The 22500-nt window shown below is 43.0% G+C and overlaps 1 protein-coding gene across 1 annotated transcript in view; it reads right to left on the bottom strand.

Moving 5' to 3' along the window:
- LOC115120049 (growth arrest-specific protein 2-like) overlaps positions 1-22500 on the bottom strand; it is a 56233-nt gene that overhangs the window by 13130 nt on the left and 20603 nt on the right. The window contains exons 3-7 of the mRNA XM_065002758.1: positions 17996-18138; positions 5339-5480; positions 2613-2676; positions 1945-2124; positions 1554-1857 (exon numbers count right to left, since the gene is read on the bottom strand). Of these exons, the coding sequence (XP_064858830.1) occupies positions 1554-1857; positions 1945-2124; positions 2613-2676; positions 5339-5480; positions 17996-18138 (833 nt within the window). The remainder of the gene's footprint in view (positions 1-1553; positions 1858-1944; positions 2125-2612; positions 2677-5338; positions 5481-17995; positions 18139-22500) is intronic.

Below are 22500 nucleotides of genomic sequence, written 5' to 3'. Positions count from 1 at the left end.
GCGCCATCAGAGAATAATAAACAACGTGGAAGGTGTGTTCCACAACGCGTCATCAGAGAATAATAAACAACGTGGAAGGTGTGTTCCACAACGCGTCATCAGAGAATAATAAACTACGTGGAAGGTGTGTTCTACAATGCGTCATCAGAGAATAATAAACAACGTGGAAGGTGTGTTCCACAATGCGCCATCAGAGAATAATAAACAACGTGGAAGCTGTGTTCCACAATGCGCCATCAGAGAATAATAAACAACGTGGAAGGTGTGTTCCACAATGCGCCATCAGAGAATAATAAACAACGTGGAAGGTGTGTTCCACAATGCGCCATCAGAGAATAATAAACAACGTGGAAGGTGTGTTCCACAACGCGTCATCAGAGAATAATAAACAACGTGGAAGGTGTGTTCCACAACATAAACAACGTGGAAGGTGTGTTCCACAACATAAACAACGTGGAAGGTGTGTTCCACAACGCGCCATCAGAGAATAATAAGAAAGAAAACCACTACTAAAGGACACCAATAATAAGAAGAGACTTGCTTGGGCCAAGAAACACGAGCAGTGGACATTGGACCGGTGGAAATCTGTCCTTTGTTCCAACCGCTGTGAGACGTGGTGTCTATAAATGTAGCGAGGCTCCATACAGTAGAGAGGCTACATACAGTAGAGAGGCTACATACAGTAGAGAGGCTACATACAGTAGAGAGGCTATATACAGTAGAGAGGCTACATACAGTAGAGAGGCTACATACAGTAGAGAGGCTACATACAGTAGAGAGGCTACATACAGTAGCGAGGCTTCATACAGTAGAGAGGCTTCATACAGTAGAGAGGCTACATACAGTAGAGAGGCTATATACAGTAGAGAGGCTACATACAGTAGAGAGGCTACATACAGTAGAGAGGCTATATACAGTAGAGAGGCTACATACAGTAGAGAGGCTATATACAGTAGAGAGGCTACATACAGTAGAGAGGCTACATACAGTAGAGAGGCTTCATACAGTAGAGAGGCTACATACAGTAGAGAGGCTTCATACAGTAGAGAGGCTACATACAGTAGAGAGGCTACATACAGTAGAGAGGCTTCATACAGTAGAGAGGCTTCATACAGTAGAGAGGCTATATACAGTAGAGAGGCTACATACAGTAGAGAGGCTACATACAGTAGAGAGGCTACATACAGTAGAGAGGCTTCATACAGACACCGGTTAGTCAGGCTGATTGAGGGTAGTATGTACATGTAGATATGGTTAAAGTGACTATGCATATATAATGAACAGAGAGTAGCAGTAGTGTAAAAGAGGGGTTGGGGGGGTCCACACAATGCAAATAGTCCGGGTCACCATTGGTTACCTATTCAGGAGTCTTATGGCTTGGGGGTAGAAGCTGTTAAGAAGCCTTTTGTGCCTTGAGAAGGTAGCGACAGTACATTAAGCTTGATTGGTGAGCAGGTAGAGACAGTACATTGTTCACCTTTATTTAACTAGGCAAGTCAGTTAAGAACAAATTCTTATTTTCAATGACGGCTAGGAACAGTGGGTTAACTCACTAGCCCACTGCAGCATGGAGTTGAATCTGGCCCACTGCAGCATGGAGTTGAATCTGGCCCACTGCAGCATGGAGTTGAATCTGGCCCACTGCAGCATGGAGTTGAATCTGGCCCACTGCAGCATGGAGTTGAATCTGGCCCACTGCAGCATGGGGTTGAATCTGGCCCACTGCAGCATGGAGTTGAATCTGGCCCACTGCAGCATGGAGTTGAATCTGGCCCACTGCAGCATGGAGTTGAATCTGGCCCACTGCAGCATGGAGTTGAATCTGGCCCACTGCAGCATGGAGTTGAATCTGGCCCACTGTTGTTTCATCACACAGATTATCTATACCACTGCAGCATGGAGTTGAATCTGGCCCACTGCAGCATGGTGTTGAATCTGGCCCACTGCAGCATGGAGTTGAATCTGGCCCACTGCAGCATGGAGTTGAATCTGGCCCACTGCAGCATGGAGTTGAATCTGGCCCACTGCAGCATGGAGTTGAATCTGGCCCACTGCAGCATGGTGTTGAATCTGGCCCACTGCAGCATGGTGTTGAATCTGGCCCACTGCAGCATGGAGTTGAATCTGGCCCACTGTTGTTTCATCACACAGCTTATCTATACCACTGCAGCATGGAGTTGAATCTGGCCCACTGCAGCATGGAGTTGAATCTGGCCCACTGCAGCATGGAGTTGAATCTGGCCCACTGCAGCATGGAGTTGAATCTGGCCCACTGTTGTTTCATCACACAGATTATCTATACCACTGCAGCATGGAGTTGAATCTGAACCACTGCAGCATGGAGTTGAATCTGGCCCACTGCAGCATGGAGTTGAATCTGGCCAACTGCCATTTCATCACTCTCTCAATCCAAAAAATGTACAATATTTTAGGAGTGGGACTACCTCACTCCTTTAGGTTTGATATTTTTACAGACTGAGAATAATCGTCTCTGACAGGATGTCATCAAAAGGTTAATTAAACTTCTATTTAAATACACATGTATATGATATATGAATCATTTTTTTTAAATGAAAAATAAGGAGAAAAATCCCTCATCAATTCTTTCTTACCGAGATGCTATCCTTCCCAGTTGGAGGAGACACAGACACACTTCCTGTGGCTGCTTGTGAAGAACTAATAGGAGAAATCAATACTAATTCAGTAATTAAACGAATGATCTTCCTTGCAACACATCTCAAATGACCAGGTGGTAATAATATCTCATTGAAACTGGGTTAAAGTGGTTTAAAGTGGGTTAAAACTCGAATACGCACATGCCAATGGGTATGAGAGGAAATGAGAAGTGTTGTTTGTTAAAGATGACCTTTTTAATATTGGTGTGGTAGTTTAAGGTGAACATGAGTTTTGGGGGCTTAAAAACAGCTCCAGAATTATTATTTTTTTTGAAGATCGGACAAAACAGGAATTTCTAGACTAAAACTAGACTCCCACGAACACAGTGACAGACAGTGGGAGGATCGATGGGGATAATGACGTGTGACACAGCACACCATGCATCATGACAGCAATAGTTCTCCAAACCTGTTGTCGTACAGCTACACCGTGATGATACACTATTCAATCCATCACAGGGAAAAGAAGGCAAGAAGGAGAAAGAGTGGGAACAGGACAGTTAGCTTAGCTACCCTGTTGTAACACACTGTGGTTGTGACCACACTAACTAGCCTTGAGGGAACAGGACAGTTAGCTTAGCTACCCTGTTGTAACACACTGTGGTTGTGACCACACTAACTAGCCTTGAGGGAACAGGACAGTTAGCTTAGCTACCCTGTTGTAACACACTGTGGTTGTGACCACACTAACTAGCATTGAGGGAACAGGACAGTTAGCTTAGCTACCCTGTTGTAACACACTGTGGTTGTGACCACACTAACTAGCATTGAGGGAACAGGACAGTTAGCTTAGCTACCCTGTTGTAACACACTGTGGTTGTGACCACACTAACTAGCCTTGAGGGAACAGGACAGTTAGCTTAGCTACCCTGTTGTAACACACTGTGGTTGTGACCACACTAACTAGCCTTGAGGGAACAGGACAGTTAGCTTAGCTACCCTGTTGTAACACACGGTGGTTGTGACCACACTAACTAGCCTTGAGGGAACAGGACAGTTAGCTTAGCTACCCTGTTGTAACACACTGTGGTTGTGACCACACTAACTAGCCTTGAGGGAACAGGACAGTTAGCTTAGCTACCCTGTTGTAACACACTGTGGTTGTGACCACACTAACTAGCCTTGAGGGAACAGGACAGTTAGCTTAGCTACCCTGTTGTAACACACTGTGGTTGTGACCACACTAACTAGCCTTGGATGGACAATCAAGTTCTATTCCATTCTAGTCCTAAATTATCCAGATGTATTTTTCACTGAATAAAAAAAAAAAGTCTAGGAGCATAGCTGGCTGGGGTTGAAAACAAGAGGGGAATAAACCAACCGTCAGCCAGAAAACCGACCAGGAGAGAGAAAATGCGAATGCGAATCGTCTGCACCTCTTCGGCTGACGTGGCCTTCATCAATCAGGTTTAAAAGGCTAGGTATTCTCATGCATATTTCAAGAGATGCTCTGAGATCATCTTCACATTAAATTCAGACATATACTGCATGTGTTCCAAATGGCAACCTATTCCCTGTATAGGACACTACTTTTGTCCATGCCATAGGGCTCTGATTCAAAGTAGTGCACTATATAGGGAATAGGGTGCCATTTGGGACACAGAACATAATGCAGAATCTAGGCACTGACGTAGACTTTAACAGCATAGAAGAGAGCAACACGAAACTCCCCACTGTACGACTGAGTGAAATATTTAAATAACATTCTCCCTCCAGCCAGCCAGCTAACTCCCCACTGTCTGTCTTCTCTTATTCTGTTTCCTGGGATGTTCTGTACAGTGAACGACTGCTTAAAATACACATTACAGTCCATATCAGTCATTTGGTAAGCCAAGGCAGTCTCAGCCGTCTCAGGACATTCCGCTGTCCGAGTGGGTATTGTGTGAAGTCAGGCTATTGTGGATGGAGTCTGTGGACAACAGAAGATGAGCTGGTGTAGAGAGGGAGAGGAATGGAGAGGAGAGGAGGGGATGGTCTCTGTCTGGGCTGTAAGTGATTTTGTTCGCTGGGGCAGGAGGACAGGACTGGGGAGAGAGGGGGACAGGGGTGGGGAGAGAGGGGGATGGGTTGGGAGAGATGGGAGTGGGGGAGTGAGACACGGGTGGGGAGAGAGGGAGGGGGAGAGGGGTGGAGAGAGAGCGAGGGGGACAGGGGTGGAGAGAGAGGGGGACAGGGGTGGGGAGATAGGGGGACAGAGGTGGGGGAGAGGGGGACAGGGGTGGGGAGAGAGGGGGACAGGGGTGGGGAGAGAGGGGGACAGGGGTGGGGAGAGAGGGGGACAGAGGTGGGGGGAGGGGGACAGGGGTGGGGGAGAGGGGGACAGGGGTGGGGAGAGAGGGGGACAGGGGTGGGGGAGAGAGGGGGACAGAGGTGGGGAGAGAGGGGGACAGGGGGTGGGAGAGAGGGGGACAGGGGTGGGGAGAGAGGGGGATAGGGGTGGAGAGAGAGGGGGAAACCTGACCGACGGTGATCAGAGGAAGTGTACTCTTCTCGCCAGGATTGAGGTTAATTTCATTTGACTTCAGTGAATTCAGGAAACGTTCAGATGCCTTTTTCTAAAACCTAATGAGAGGGAACTGAGATCTGCGATTTGGTCAGTTGTCTTGTAACTTGAAATAATCAATACAGAGCATTAAGGCAAATGGACCCACATCCGTGCTCACCCAGTCCCTCAGACTCAAACAGGCAGGTCTCTCCCACCCCCACCTGACGACACCAGGTCAGGAAGTTAGCTGTGTTGTCCCTGGCGAAGAAGGAACCAGAGGGAGCGCTGGCACGACACGGGATCCTCCGACACGGGATGGCCTGAGAGAGAGAGAGAGAGAGAGAGAGAGAGAGGTTAGACAGAGAGAGGTTAGGATTAGACGGAGAGAGGTTAGGGAGAGAGGTTAGGATTAGAGGGAGAGAGGTTAGGATTAGAGGGAGAGAGGTTAGGGTTAGAGGGAGAGAGGTTAGGATTAGAGGGAGAGAGGTTAGGAATAGAGGGAGAGAGTTTAGGATTAGAGGGAGAGAGGTTAGGATTAGAGGGATAGAGGTTAGATGGAGAGAGGTTAGGATTAGATGGAGAGAGGTTAGGATTAGAGGGAGAGAGGTTAGGGTTAGAGGGAGAGAGGTTAGGATTAGAGGGAGAGAGGTTAGGATTAGAGGGAGAGAGTTTAGGATTAGAGGGAGAGAGTTTAGGATTAGAGGGAGAGAGGTTAAGGTTAGAGGGAGAGAGGTTAGGATTAGAGGGAGAGAGGTTAGGATTAGAGATTAGGATTAGAGTGAGAGAGGTTAGGATTAAAGGTTAGGATTAGAGGGAGAGAGGTTAGGATTAGAGGTTAGGATTAGAGGGAGAGAGGTTATGATTAGATGGAGAGAGGTTAGGATTAGAGGTTAGGATTAGAGGGAGAGAGGTTAGGATTAGAGGTTAGGGTTAGAGGGAGAGAGGTTAGGATTAGAGGTTAGGATTAGAGGTTAGGTTTAGAGGGAGAGAGGTTAGGATTAGAGGGAGAGAGGTTAGGATTAGAGGGCGATAGGTTAGGATTAGAGGGAGAGAGGTTAGGATTAGATAGAGAGAGGTTAGGATTAGAGGGAGAGAGGTTAGGATTAGAGGTTAGGATTAGATGGAGAGAGGTTAGGATTAGAGGGAGAGAGGTTAGGATTAGAGGTTAGGATTAGATAGAGAGAGGTTAGGATTAGAGGGAGAGAGGTTAGGATTAGAGGGAGAGAGGTTAGGATTAGAGGTTAGGATTAGAGGTTAGGATTGGAGGTTAGGATTAGATGGAGAGAGGTTAGGATTAGAGGTTAGGATTAGATGGAGAGCGGTTAGGATTAGAGGTTAGGATTAGAGGGAGAGAAGTTAGGATTAGATGGAGAGCGGATAGGATTAGAGGTTAGGATTAGATGGAGAGCGGTTAGGATTAGAGGTTAGGATTAGAGGGAGAGAAGTTAGGATTAGATGGAGAGCGGTTAGGATTAGAGGTTAGGATTAGATGGAGAGAGGTTAAAACAAATGTTTGTCAGGTCATCCACCAGCTCTTCATCCAGTGGTGCTGACTCTGTGTTTCTCAATGTGTCTGATGTTGGGAGAAAGGCAGAAGATTCATTTCTGTTCCAACCAAGTACAGTTGAGGTCAGACATTTACATACACTTAGGTTGGAGTCATTAAAACTCATTTTTCAACCACTCCACAAATTTCTTGTTAACAAACTATAGTTTGGCAAGTCAGTAAGGACATCTACTTTGTACGTGACACAAGTCATTTTTCCAACAATAGTTTACAGACAGATTATTTCACTTATAATTCACTGTATCACCATTCCAGTGGGTCAGAAGTTTACATACACTAAGTTGACTGTGCCTTTAAACAGCTTGGAAAATTCCAGAAAATAATGTCATGGCTTTAGAAGCTTCTGATAGGCTAATTTACATAATTTGAGTCAATTGGAGTTGTACCTGTGGATGTATTTCAAGGCCTACCTTCAAACTCAGTGCCTCTTTGCTTGACATCATGGGAAAATCAAAAGAAATCAGCCAAGAAAATTGTAGACCTCCACAACTCTGGTTCATCCTTGGGAGCAATTTCCAAACGTCTGAAGGTACCACGTTCATCTGTACAAACAATAGTACGCAAGTATAAACACCATGGGACCACGCAGCAGTCATACCGCTCAGGAAGGAGATGCGTTCTGTCTCCTAGAAATGAACATACTTTGGTGTGAAAAGTGCAAATCAATCACAGAACAACAGCAGAGGACCTTGTGAAGATGCTGGAGGAAACAGGTACAAAAGTATCTATATCCACAGTAAAACGAGTCCTATATCATAACCTGAAAGGCCGCTCAGCAAGGAAGAAGCCACTGCTCTAAAACCGCCATAAAAAAGCCAGACTACGGTTTGCAACTGCACATGGGGACAAAGATTGTACTTTTTGGAGAAATGTCCTCTGGTCTGATGAAACAAAAATACAACTGTTTGGCCATAATGACAATCGTTATGTTTGGAGGAAAAAGGGGAACGCTTGCAAGCCGAAGAAGTACCATCCCAACCGTGAAGCACAGGGGTGGCAGCATCATGTTGTGGGGGTGCTTTGCTGCAGGAGAGACTGGTGCACTTCACAAAATAGATGGCATCATGAGGATGGAAAATTATGTGGATATATTGAAGCAAAATCTCAAGATATCAGTCAGGAAGTTAAAGCTTGGTCGCAAATGGGTCTTCCAATTGGACAATGACCCCAAGCATACTTCCAAAGTTGTGGCAAAATGGCTTAAGGACAACAAAGTCAAGGTATTGGAGTGTCCATCACAAAGCCCTGACCTCAATCCCATAGAACATTTGTTGGCAGAACTGAAAAAGCGTGTGCGAGCAAGGAGGCCTATAAACCCAACTCAGTTACACCAGCTCTGTCAGTGTCACAGATAACTAGGTGCGTGAGGAGGAATCAGGCGCAAAGAGCATATATTTCCACAGGAAGAAGTGCACTTTAATAATTGCACAGAAAACAATGCCCACAACACAGGGCGCGGAAAAATGTGGACCAACCCAGAACACACAGGGTACCAGGTCCGGAACACGAACACCAAAATCACACACACGTAACGTAAGTGTAATCCCGCACAAAACAAGGGCGGGTAGCCTAGCTATAAATAAGGAAGCCCATCAAGCAAACACAAAAGACACAGGTGCAACTAATAAGACAAAACAAATAGAAAATGAAAAAGGGATCGGTGGCGGCTAGTAGGCCGGTGACGATGACCTCCGAGCACCGCCCAAACAGGCAGGGGAGCCACAGTCAGCCGGAAGCCGTGACAGTCGGGAGGAATGGGCCAAAATTCAACTTATTGGGAAAGCTTGTGGAAGGCTACCTGAAACATTTTACCCAAGTTAAAACAATATAAAGGCAATGCTACCAAATACTATTTGAGTGTATGTAAACTTCTGACCCACTGGGAATGTGATGAAATAAATAAAAGCTGAAATAAATAATTCTCTCTACTATTATTCTGACATTTCACATTCTTAAAATAAAGTGGTGATACTAACTAACATAAGACAATTTTTACTAGGATTAAATGTCAGGAATTGTGAAATACTGAGTTTATATGTATTTAGCTAAGGTGTATGTAAACTTCCGACTTCAACTGTATCTCTTCAATCCTTAACAGAACGGCAAGAGGGTGTGTCCTCCGTTATGACGTCATAGTGTAATGATCCTTCCCCAAATAATTATCTAATAGATATCTGTATCTCTTCAATGCTGCAGAAATGTTTTGGTACCCTTCCCCAGATCTGTGCCTTGACACAATCCTGTCTCTACGCTCTACAGACAATTCCTTCGACCTCATGGCTTGTTTTTTTTTTTGCTCTGACATGCACTGTCACCTGTGTGACCTTATATAGACAGGTGTGTGTCTTTCCAAATCATGTCCAATCAATTGAATTTACCACAGGTGGACTCCAATCAAGTTGTAGAAACATCTCAAGGATGATCAATGGAAACAGGATGCACAAGAGGTCAATTTAGAGTCTCATAGCAAAGGGTCTGAATACTTATGTAAATAAGGTATCGTTTTTTTTGTGTGTGTTTTTTAATACATTTGCAAAAATGTCAACTTGTTTTTCGCTTTGTTAATATTGGCTATTGTGTGTAGAACATCCATTTTAGTATAAGGCTGGGTCTAAAAGGGGTCTAAATACTTCCATGGAAAGTTTCTGTTTTTACAGAATCTGATCTGTTCGACTCGTTCAGTCAAAATAACTCATCTTTGGACTCATTCTGTTCATTTGAGTCAGTAACGCCCAGAGCATGCAGGACTCCGTACCTGCGAACGATGAACCCCAAAATACTTGGAAGAAATCATGATTCTAAAAGCCATCTCGTTCACCATTTGGGGGATTTATCGGAGCTGTCAACTGTGACTGAAATGTCTAAAACTGTGCTTCAAACAATGTACATTTGTGATTGCTAGGCATATAAATAAGATGATTTATTGATACATTTGAAAACGAGGTCTAGTTGCAGGCGCAACCGGACTAGATTGTGAACGACACTTAGTGGAATGGGAGATTTGCCCCAATAGACCTATAATTCGTGAACTACGACAGCCATTCAAAAAGATTCGTTACAGAGTTTAAGCGTTGAACAGGAGGCAGCCGATGTATATTTAAATCCTACAAAGCCATTGTCCATCGATAACATTCAGTAATCAATTGATTTCATTCATTCGTGCACCATGCGATCAACGATCAGTTCCAAACATGTATTTTTTCCATTTCTCTGCGAGCAGACAGTTGCTGGTCAGAACAACGTCGCCGGAGCCACTGAAACCGAGGGTGTATTAATCCTGCTGTAGATTTCATTGCGGCCGGCAGGTCTGTTAATTGACTAAAGTATTGGGGAGAAATTGGCCCCAGGTATATTAAACAGCGAGTGCCATGTTCAATCTCTCATGAAATAACCTGATTAGTAAGAGATGAGAGTAGGAAGAAGAAGAAGAAAGGTAATAATAGAGATGTAATATTGTAACAGTCTGCCTAACTGACTGACCATCTTTCAAGCCCAGTCTCTACAAACATGACCTATTGAGCTCAGAGATAAATATGGGTTCACTTTCCCCTTATCTTCTTTTAGGTAGAGTGAACCGGTTTCTAGGTCAGCTGAAACAACATACCACTTTCTCCAGTCTCTTTAGCTCTCTCAATTCATAAGGGCTTTATTTAGTTTCAATTACATGTATTTAGTTTCATTTAAATTCAAAGGGGCTTTATTGGCATGGGGAAACATATGTTAACATTGCCAAAACAAGTGAAATAGATCAAACAAAAGTGAATTAAACTATCAAACAAAATTAACAGTAAGCAGCAGCTCTGTAACAGACCAGCATCAGGAGACCCACCATCCCCAGCTCTGTAACAGACCCACACCAGCATCAGGAGACCCACCATCCCCAGCTCTGTAACAGACCCACACCAGCATCAGGGGACCCACCATCCCCAGCTCTGTAACAGACCCACACCAGCATCAGGAGACCCACCATCCCCAGCTCTGTAACAAACCCACACCAGCATCAGGAGACCCACCATCCCCAGCTCTGTAACAAACCCACACCAGCATCAGGGGACCCACCATCCCCAGCTCTGTAACAGACCCACACCAGCATCAGGAGACCCACCATCCCCAGCTCTGTAACAAACCCACACCAGGATCAGGGGACCCACCATCCCCAGCTCTGTAACAGACCCACACCAGCATCAGGAGACCCACCATCCCCAGCTCTGTAACAAACCCACACCAGCATCAGGGGACCCACCATCCCCAGCTCTGTAACAGACCCACACCAGCATCAGGAGACCCACCATCCCCAGCTCTGTAACAGTCGACACCAGCATCAGGAGACCCACCATCCCCAGCTCTGTAACAGACCCACACCAGCATCAGGAGACCCACCATCCCCAGCTCTGTAACAGACCCACACCAGCATCAGGAGACCCACCATCCCCAGCTCTGTAACAAACGCACACCAGCATCAGGGGACCCACCATCCCCAGCTCTGTAACAGACCCACACCAGCATCAGGAGACCCACCATCCTCAGCTCTGTAACAGTCGACACCAGCATCAGGAGACCCACCATCCCCAGCTCTGTAACAGTCCACACCAGCATCAGGAGACCCTTCTTCCCCAGCTCTGTAACAGACCCACACCAGCATCAGGGGACCCACCATCCCCAGCTCTGTAACAAACCCACACCAGCATCAGGAGACCCACCATCCCCAGCTCTGTAACAGACCAGCACCAGGAGACCCACCATCCCCAGCTCTGTAACAAACCCACACCAGCATCAGGGGACCCACCATCCCCAGCTCTGTAACAGACCCACACCAGCATCAGGAGACCCACCATCCCCAGCTCTGTAACAGACCCACACCAGCATCAGGAGACCCACACCATCAGCTCTGTAACAGACAATACTTTTAGCCTGCCAGAAGTGCCAGATGGTCGAGGTTTACAGTATTCTATTCCGTTGGTTCTGTTGGTTCCATTGGTTCCATTGCGCCATGCAAGCTCAAAGCCCAGCAAAATGATTTCAAATGCTATTTGAACCCAGTTCTGATCAGGAATTCACTGAAGCCTCCAAGCAAACCCAGAGAGATTCTCGCTCAAAGCTAAACAAAAGAGCCCATTCCTCCCCTCCTGGTCATTCCCTCAGTAAAATTATTGCAATGCAACGCTCCAGCCCAGTGGTATAACTAAACAGCAATAGCCCTTAGGGCCTGAAAGCATTAAAGTTATTACCATATATATATATTATTATATATATATATATATGTCAACTTTCTCAACAAACAGTTTCCCTTGCTACTGACTTTGAAGCTAAATGCCCTCAAGACTCTATTCACATCCAGTTTCTGGTGAACAACATGATAGTTAGTGATGCAGAATTGCTTTCAGAGATTTGACATTGGCTATATGACCCGCTTTGTTGCCTCTCTCTCTCTCTCTCTCTCTCTCTCTCTCTCTCTCTCGCTCTCGCTCTCGTACCAGAGTTGAGGAAGATAGAGACAGGTACATTACTTTACAGTACCAGAGTTGAGGAAGATAGAGACAGGTACATTACTTTACAGTACCAGAGTTGAGGAAGATAGAGACAGGTACATTACTTTACAGTACCAGTGTTGAGGAAGATAGAGACAGGTACATTACTTTACAGTACCAGAGTTGAGGAAGATAGAGACAGGTACATTACTTTACAGTACCAGAGTTGAGGAAGATAGAGACAGGTACATTACTTTACAGTACCAGAGTTGAGGCAGATAGAGACAGGTACATTACTTTACAGTACCAGAGTTGAGGAAGATAGAGACAGGTACATTACTTTACAGTACCAGAGTTGAGGAAGACTGGTACATTACTTTACAGGGATACTTTACAGTTGAGAGGATAGAGACGGGTACATTTTTTAAATGTTTTAAATTTATTTCACCTTTATTTAACCAGGTAGGCTAGTTGAGAACAGGTTCTCATTTGCAACTGCGACCTGGCCAAGATAAAGCATAGCAGTGTGAACAGACAACACAGAGTTACACATGGAGTAAACAATTAACAAGTCAATAACACAGTAGAGAAAAAAAGGGGAGTCTATATACAATGTGTGCAAAAGGCATGACGAGGTAGGCGAATAATTACAATATTGCAGATTAACACTGGAGTGATAAATGATCAGATGATCATGTACAGGTAGAGATATTGGTGTGCAAAAGAGCAGAAAAGTAAATAAATAAAAACTGTGGGGATGAAGTAGGTGAAAATGGGTGGGCTATTTACCAATAGATTATGTACAGCTGCAGCGATCGGTTAGATGCTCAGATAGCTGATGTTTGAAGTTGGTGAGGGAGATAAAAGTCTCCAACTTCAGCGATTTTTGCAATTCGTTCCAGTCACAGGCAGCAGAGTACTGGAACGAAAGGCGGCCGAATGAGGTGTTGGCTTTAGGGATGATCAATGAGATACACCTGCTGGAGCGCGTGCTACGGATGGGTGTTGCCATCGTGACCAGTGAGCTGAGATAAGGCGGAGCTTTGCCTAGCATGGCCTTGTAGATGACCTGGAGCCAGTGGGTCTGGCGACGAATATGTAGCGAGGGCCAGCCGACTAGAGCATACAAGTCGCAGTGGTGGGTAGTATAAGGTGCTTTAGTGACAAAACGGATGGCACTGTGATAAACTGCATCCAGTTTGCTGAGAAGAGTGTTGGAAGCAATTTTGTAGATGACATCGCCGAAGTCGAGGATCGGTAGGATAGTCAGTTTTACTAGGGTAAGCTTGGCAGCGTGAGTGAAGGAGGCTTTGTTTGCGGAATAGAAAGCCGACTCTTGATTTGATTTTCGATTGGAGATGTTTGATATGGGTCTGGAAGGAGAGTTTGCAGTCTAGCCAGACACCTAGGTACTTATAGGTGTCCATATATTCAAGGTCGGAACCATCCAGTGTGGTGATGCTAGTCGGGCAAGCGGGTGCAGGCAGCAATCAGTTGAAAAGCATGCATTTGGTTTTACTAGCGTTTAAGAGCAGTTGGAGGCCACGGAAGGAGTGTTGTATGGCATTGAAGCTCGATTGGAGGTTAGATAGCACAGTGTCCAATGACGGGCCGAAAGTGTATAGAATGGTGTCGTCTGCGTAGAGGTGGATCAGGGAATCGCCCGCAGCAAGAGCAACATCATTGATATACACAGAGAAAAGAGTCGGCCCGAGAATTGAACCCTGTGGCACCCCCATAGAGACTGCCAGAGGACCGGACAACATGCCCTCCCTCCGATTTGACACACTGAACTCTGTCTGCAAAGTAATTGGTGAACCAGGCAAGGCAGTCATCCGAAAAACCGAGGCTACTGAGTCTGCCGATAAGAATATGGTGATTGACAGAGTCGAAAGCCTTGGCAAGGTTGATGAAGACGGCTGCACAGTACTGTCTTTTATCGATGGCGGTTATGATGTCGTTTAGTACCTTGAGTGTGGCTGAGGTGCACCCGTGACCGGCTCGGAAACCAGATTGCATAGCGGAGAAGGTACGGTGGGATTCGAGATGGTCAGTGACCTGTTTGTTGACTTGGCTTTCGAAGACCTTAGATAGGCAGGGCAGAATGGATATAGGTCTGTAACAGTTTGGGTCCAGGGTGTCTCCCCCTTTGAAGAGGGGGATGACTGCGGCAGCTTTCCAATCCTTGGGGATCTCAGACGATATGAAAGAGAGGTTGAACAGGCTGGTAATAGGGGTTGCGACAATGGCGGCGGATAGTTTCAGAAATAGAAGGTCCAGATTGTCAAGCCCAGCTGATTTATACGGGTCCAGGTTTTGCAGCTCTTTCAGAACATCTGCTATCTGGATTTGGGTAAAGGAGAACCTGGAGAGGCTTGGGCGAGGAGCTGCGGGGGGGCCGGAGCTGTTGGCCGAGGTAGGAGTAGCCAGGCGGAAGGCATGGCCAGCCGTTGAGAAATGCTTGTTGAAGTTTTCGATAATCATGGATTTGTCCGTGGTGACCGTGTTCCCTAGCCTCAGTGCAGTGGGCAGCTGGGAGGAGGTGCTCTTGTTCTCCATGGACTTCACAGTGTCCCAGAACTTTTTGGAGTTGGAGCTACAGGATGCAAACTTCTGCCTGAAGAAGCTGGCCTTAGCTTTCCTGACTGACTGCGTGTATTGGTTCCTGACTTCCCTGAACAGTTGCATATCGCGGGGACTGTTCGATGCTATTGCAGTCCGCCACAGGATGTTTTTGTGCTGGTCGAGGGCAGTCAGGTCTGGAGTGAACCAAGGGCTGTGTCTGTTCTTAGTTCTGCATTTTTTGAACGGAGCATGCTTATCTAATATGGTGAGGAAGTTACTCTTAAAGAATGACCAGGCATCCTCAACTGACGGGATGAGGTCAACATTACTTTACAGTACTAGAGTTAAGGAAGACTGGTACATTACTTTACAGGGATACTTTACAGTTGAGAGGATAGAGACAGGTACATTACTTTACAGTTGGGCTCACGGCCAAAACAAGCTAAACATTCTCTTTAATTCTTTATACAGTATCTTCCTATACACTACCTTCCTATACAGTACCTTCCTATACAGTACCTTCCTATACAGTACCTTCCTATACACTACCTTCCTATACAGTACCTTCCTATACACTACCTTCCTATACATTACCTTCCTATACACTACCTTCCTATACAGTACCTTCCTATACAGTACCTTCCTATACAGTTCCTTCCTATACAGTTCCTTCCTATACAGTACCTTCCTATACACTACCTTCCTATACACTATCTTCCTATACACTACCTTCCTATATAGTACCTTCCTATACACTACCTTCCTATACACTACCTTCCTATACACTACCTTCCTATACACTACCTTCCTATACACTACCTTCCTATACAGTACTTTCCTATACAGTACATTCCTATACACTACCTTCCTATACAGTACCTTCCTATACAGTTTAACAAGCCATACAGTACCTTCCTATACACTACCTTCCTATACAGTACCTTCCTATACACTACCTTCCTATACACTACCTTCCTATACAGTTTAACAAGCCATACAGTACCTTCCTATACACTACTTTCCTATACAGTACCTTCCTATACACTACCTTCCTATACACTACCTTCCTATACAGTTTAACAAGCCATACAGTACCTTCCTATACAGTACCTTCCTATACAGCACCTTCCTATACAGTACCTTCCTATACACTACCTTCCTATACACTACCTTCCTATACAGTTTAACAAGCCATACAGTACCTTCCTATACAGTACCTTCCTATACACTACCTTCCTATACACTACCTTCCTATACAGTTTAACAAGCCATACAGTACCTTCCTATACACTACCTTCCTATACAGTACCTTCCTATACAGTACCTTCCTATACACTACCTTCCTATACAGTACCTTCCTATACAGTACCTTCCTATACAGTACCTTCCTATACAGTACCTTCCTATACACTACCTTCCTATACAGTACCTTCCTATACAGTACCTTCCTATACAGTACCTTCCTATACACTACCTTCCTATACAGTACCTTCCTATACAGTACCTTCCTATACACTACCTTCCTATACACTACCTTCCTATACAGTACGTTCCTATACAGTGCTACTCACTCCAATATCCTGTATGTGGCCTCTATTCAAATATTGGGCCGCAAGAGGGGGAAATCTTGTACCAACAGCTCACTACAGCCATGACATGCCAAAGACCTTGCAGAAACAGACTTTGCTAGAATATCTTAGGAAATCCATTTTAAGAAAACAAAATGACTGGGAATCTGATGTCTTAAAGTCTCAATTGGTCAATTAGACTGTCTGATTAGACTGGTCCTAGGCCGTCATTGAAAATAAGAATTTGTTCTTAACTGACTTGCCTAGTTAAATAAAGGTTTATAAATTGTATGAAAACATCAACACACTATATCATCCAAATCAACCGATGCCTTCTTAACAACAAGATAGTCAGCTATTATCGAAGTAGGAATACTGATACTTCAGTTTCTTTCAAATGTGGCTTGTATGTAAGACCATCTGTCGAGCCACAGGCTAATATTATGTCTGTTTTCAGATTCCTGTGGAACTATAAAAAGGATAAATTATAACACAATCCTGGGGTTGGGGGGGGGGGGTGATTTTCTTCAACCTCCAAAGTAAAATCCTGTCTGTCAATCTGGGGGAATTCAGAGGTTGATTAACAGCCAAATTACAGGGTTGGGTTGCGTTTTTTGGCATTCCTAATATTCTATGTAAACAAAAGATCTTGAGTCCTTGAGAGATGCCAAATGCTAAGAATTCTGAGTCATAATTCCATGGTGGCAGTAAGACCATGAGATATTTACTAATTCAGTGGTAGCATTGAATTCAAGGACAACAAAAACAACGAGACAAAGGAATTCACATTTCCCAGATATACCGGAGAGGGTATTTTGCTGACGAGTCATTGGCACTGCATGGGGCGAAACCCGAACCTCAACTACAAAATCAGCCTGGTGATTACCTTCAGCCTAGCAGTTAGAGCGTTGGGCCAGTAACCGAAAGGTTGTTGGTTCGAATAGACAAACTGGCAAAGGTGCCAATAATTTATTTTAAAATCAGCTGTTCTACCCTTGATGAAGGCAGTTAACTATGGTTACATGAGCAGCAGGTAGCCTAGCAGTTAAGAGCGTTGGACCAGTAAACAAAAGGTTGCAGGTTTGAATCCCCCAGCCGGCAAGGTGGATCAAGGCAGTTAACTAATGGTTACATGAGCAGCGGGTAGCCTAGCAGTTAAGAGCGTTGGACCAGTAAACAAAAGGTTGCAGGTTCGAATCCCCCAGCCGGCAAGGTGGATCAAGGCAGTTAACCCCCAACAACAACTGCTCCCCGGGTGCAGATGACATCGATTAAGGCAGCTCCCCGCACCTCTGTGTTTCAGAGGGGTTGGGTGAAGTCCGGAAGACACATTTCAGGTTAAATGCATTCAGTTGTATAACTGACTAGGTATCCTCCTTTCCCACAATGATCCTTAGTCTGGTCCCAGATCTGTCTGTTTGTCATGCCAACCAACCACAGGAGTTGACAATACAGCACAAACAGATCTGGGACTGTATTATAAAGGTTTCTCAGTAACAGTGCTGATCTAGGATCAGGTCCCCCTTCTCCATATAATCTATTCCTCATTATGATCTAAAAGGCACTTTTACTCTGAGATACTTTTTGAACACGGGCCAACAGGAACCAGGCTATATGATCCCTGCCTTGGTTCTAGCTTGCTGCGGTGAAGGTTTCCCAGCCAGTACCTTTCCGTGGCCAGCGCCAGGCACCTCTCCATGGTTCTTGGTCTGGTTCTGCTTGAACTTCTCCTGTAGCGTCTCAGCCAGCTGGCACAGCAGGAAGCCGTTGTCCAAACGCTCCATGAAGTTCTCTGCTGTGATCTCCAGACCTGGGGAGGAGAGGAGGGCACAGGGGGAGGGAAAAGGACAAGGGAGAGGATAGGGGAGAGGAAGGAGGGGAGAGGAGGAGGAGAATTTAACCTTTATTTAACAAGGCAAGAAGGGAGAGAACAGGGGAGAGGAGAGGAGAAGATAAGAGGAGGACAGGGGAGAGGACATAGGGGAGAGGAAAGGAGAAGAGGAGGACAGGGGAGAGGACAAGGAGAGGAGGAGAGGACAGGAGAAGAAGAGGATAGGGGAGAGGACAGGACAGGGAAGGGAGAGGAGAGGTAGGAGAGAGGACAGGGAGGGGAGAGGACAGGGGAGAGGACAGGGGACAGGGAGGGGAGTCCCGTTAGACAAAGAGACAGTATCTCTGATGGTGATTCCACCATGTTGCATCATGACGCTAGTCTCATAACTTCTTGATCTCCCACTTAAAACTGTGTGAAAAGGATTGAAATTGATATAGAAAATAAAGTGAGTTAAGTCAACTGTGTTATGTAAAAAAGTCCATCATACAACTGCAAACCCACAGTGTACACTAAATTCTAAAGCCTGAATTCAATTAAAAAATGCAGAGATAACTGAGAATCACTAGTATGCCATGCAGTTAAAATATTGGCCTATTAAATGAGGTCCTAATAGTTTATGGAGTTCTAATAGTAGCCGATAGTTCTAATAGTAGCCTATAGTTCTAATAGTTCTAATAGTAGCCCATAGTTCTAATAGTAGCCCATAGTTCTAATAGTAGCCCATAGTTCTAATAGTAGCCTATAGTTCTAAGAGTAGCCTATAGTTCTAAGAGTAGCCTATAGTTCTAATAGTAGCCTATAGTTGTAATAGTAGCCCATAGTTGTAATAGTAGCCCATAGTTGTAATAGTAGCCCATAGTTCTAATAGTAGCCCATAGTTCTAATAGTAGCCTATAGTTCTAATAGTAGCCTATAGTTCTAATAGTAGCCTCTAGTTCTAATAGTAGCCTATAGTTCTAATAGTAGCCTATAGTTCTAGCAGCAGCCTATAGTTCTAATAGTAGCCTATAGTTCTATAGTTCTTAACAGTACCCTATAGTTCTATAGTTCTTAATAGTAGCCTATAGTTCTATAGTTCTTAATAGTAGCCTATAGTTCTATAGTTCTTAATAGTAGCCTATAGTTCTATAGTTCTTTTAATAGTAGCCTATAATTCTATAGTTCTTAATAGTAGCCTATAGTTCTAAAAGTAGCCTACTGTTCTAATAGTAGCCTATAGTTCTATAGTTCTTAATAGTAGCCTATAGTTCTAATAGTAGCCTATAGTTCTATAGTTCTTAATAGTAGCCTATAGTTCTAAATAGTAGCCTATAGTTCTAATAGTAGTCTACTGTTCTAATAGTAGCCCATAGTTCTAATAGTAGCCCATAGTTCTAATATTCTAATAGTTCTAATAGTAGCCTATAGTTCTAATAGTAGCCTATAGTTCTATAGTTCTTAATAGTAGCCTATAGTTCTTAATAGTAGCCTATAGTTCTAATAGTAGCCTATAGTTCTATAGTTCTTAATAGTAGCCTATAGTTCTATAGTTCTTAATAGTAGCCTATTGTTCTAATAGTAGCCTACTGTTCTAATAGTAGCCTATAGTTCTAATAGTAGCCTATAGTTCTAATAGTAGCCTATAGTTCTAGCAGCAGCCTATAGTTCTAATAGTAGCCTATAGTTATATAGTTCTTAAAAGTAGCCTATAGTTCTATATTTCTTAATAGTAGCCTATAGTTCTATAGTTCTTAATAGTAGCCTATAGTTCTATAGCTCTTAATAGTAGCCTATAGTTCTAATAGTAGCCTATAGTTCTATAGTTCTTAATAGTAGCCTATAGTTCTATAGTTCTTAATAGTAGCCTATAATTCTATAGTTCTTAATAGTAGCCTATAGTTCTAATAGTAGCCTACTGTTCTAATAGTAGCCTATAGTTCTATAGTTCTTAATAGTAGCCTATAGTTCTAATAGTAGCCTATAGTTCTATAGTTCTTAATAGTTGCCTATAGTTCTATAGTTCTTAATAGTAGCCTATAGTTCTAATAGTAGTCTACTGTTCTAATAGTAGCCTATAGTTCTAATAGTTCTAATAGTAGCCTATAGTTCTAATAGTAGCCTATAGTTCTATTGTTCTTAATAGTAGCCTATAGTTCTTAATAGTAGCCTATAGTTCTAATAGTAGCCTATAGTTCTATAGTTCTTAATAGTAGCCTATAGTTCTATAGTTCTTAATAGTAGCCTATTGTTCTAATAGTAGCCTACTGTTCTAATAGTAGCCTATAGTTCTAATAGTAGCCTATAGTTCTAATAGTAGCCTATAGTTCTAGCAGCAGCCTATAGTTCTAATAGTAGCCTATAGTTCTAAAAAGTAGCCTATAGTTCTATATTTCTTAATAGTAGCCTATAGTTCTATAGTTCTTAATAGTAGCCTATAGTTCTATAGCTCTTAATAGTAGCCTATAGTTCTAATAGTAGCCTACAGTTCTAAATAGTAGCCTATAGTTCTATAGTTCTTAATAGTAGCCTATAGTTCTAATAGTAGCCTACTGTTCTAATAGTAGCCTATAGTTCTAATAGTAGCCCATAGTTCTAATAGTAGCCTATAGTTCTAATAGTTCTAATAGTAGCCTATAGTTCTAATAGTAGCCTATAGTTCTATAGTTCTTAATAGTAGCCTATAGTTCTTAATAGTAGCCTATAGTTCTAATAGTAGCCTATAGTTCTATAGTTCTTAATAGTAGCCTATAGTTCTATAGTTCTTAATAGTAGCCTATAGTTCTAATAGTAGCCTACTGTTCTAATAGTAGCCTATAGTTCTAATAGTAGCCCCTAGTTCTAATAGTAGCCTATAGTTCTAATAGTAGCCTATAGTTCTAGCAGCAGCCTATAGTTCTAATAGTAGCCTATAGTTCTATAGTTCTTAAAAGTAGCCTATAGTTCTATATTTCTTAATAGTAGCCTATAGTTCTATAGTTCTTAAAAGTAGCCTATAGTTCTATATTTCTTAATAGTAGCCTATAGTTCTATAGTTCTTAATAGTAGCCTATAGTTCTATAGCTCTTAATAGTAGCCTATAGTTTTAATAGTAGCCTATAGTTCTAAATAGTAGCCTATAGTTCTATAGTTCTTAATAGTAGCCTATAGTTCTAATAGTAGCCTACTGTTCTAATAGTAGCCTATAGTTCTAATAGTAGCCCATAGTTCTAATAGTAGCCTATAGTTCTAATAGTTCTAATAGTAGCCTATAGTTCTAATAGTAGCCTATAGTTCTATAGTTCTTAATAGTAGCCTATAGTTCTTAATAGTAGCCTATAGTTCTAATAGTAGCCTATAGTTCTATAGTTCTTAATAGTAGCCTATAGTTCTATAGTTCTTAATAGTAGCCTATAGTTCTAATAGTAGCCTACTGTTCTAATAGTAGCCTATAGTTCTAATAGTAGCCCCTAGTTCTAATAGTAGCCTATAGTTCTAATAGTAGCCTATAGTTCTAGCAGCAGCCTATAGTTCTAATAGTAGCCTATAGTTCTATAGTTCTTAAAAGTAGCCTATAGTTCTATATTTCTTAATAGTAGCCTATAGTTCTAATAGTAGCCTACTGTTCTAATAGTAGCCTATAGTTCTATAGTTCTAATAGTAGCCTATAGTTCTCTAGTTCTTAATAGTAGCCTATAGTTCTTAATAGTAGCCTATAGTTCTATAGTTCTTAATAGTAGCCTATAGTTCTATATTTCTTAATAGTAGCCTATAGTTCTAATAGTAGCCTACTGTTCTAATAGTAGCCTATAGTTCTATAGTTCTTAATAGTAGCCTATAGTTCTAATAGTAGCCTATAGTTCTATAGTTCTTAATAGTAGCCTATAGTTCTAATAGTAGCCTATAGTTCTATAGTTCTTAATAGTAGCCTATAGTTCTATAGTTCTTAATAGTAGCCTATAGTTCTAATAGTAGCCTACTGTTCTAATAGTAGCCTATAGTTCTAATAGTAGCCCATAGTTCTAATAGTAGCCCATAGTTCTAATAGTTCTAACAGTAGCCTATAGTTCTAATAGTAGCCTATAGTTCTATAGTTCTTAATAGTAGCCTATAGTTCTTAATAGTAGCCTATAGTTCTAATAGTAGCCTATAGTTCTATATTTCTTAATAGTAGCCTATAGTTCTAATAGTAGCCTACTGTTCTAATAGTAGCCTATAGTTCTATAGTTCTTAATAGTAGCCTATAGTTCTAATAGTAGCCTATAGTTCTATAGTTCTTAATAGTAGCCTATAGTTCTAATAGTAGCCTATAGTTCTATAGTTCTTAATAGTAGCCTATAGTTCTATAGTTCTTAATAGTAGCCTATAGTTCTAATAGTAGCC

The sequence above is a fragment of the Oncorhynchus nerka genome, linkage group LG17 (genome assembly GCF_034236695.1).
Source record: "Oncorhynchus nerka isolate Pitt River linkage group LG17, Oner_Uvic_2.0, whole genome shotgun sequence".
NCBI lineage: Eukaryota > Metazoa > Chordata > Actinopteri > Salmoniformes > Salmonidae > Oncorhynchus > Oncorhynchus nerka.
The sequence above is the reverse complement of the archived record's forward strand: the minus strand, read 5'-3'. Positions and strand labels throughout refer to the sequence as shown.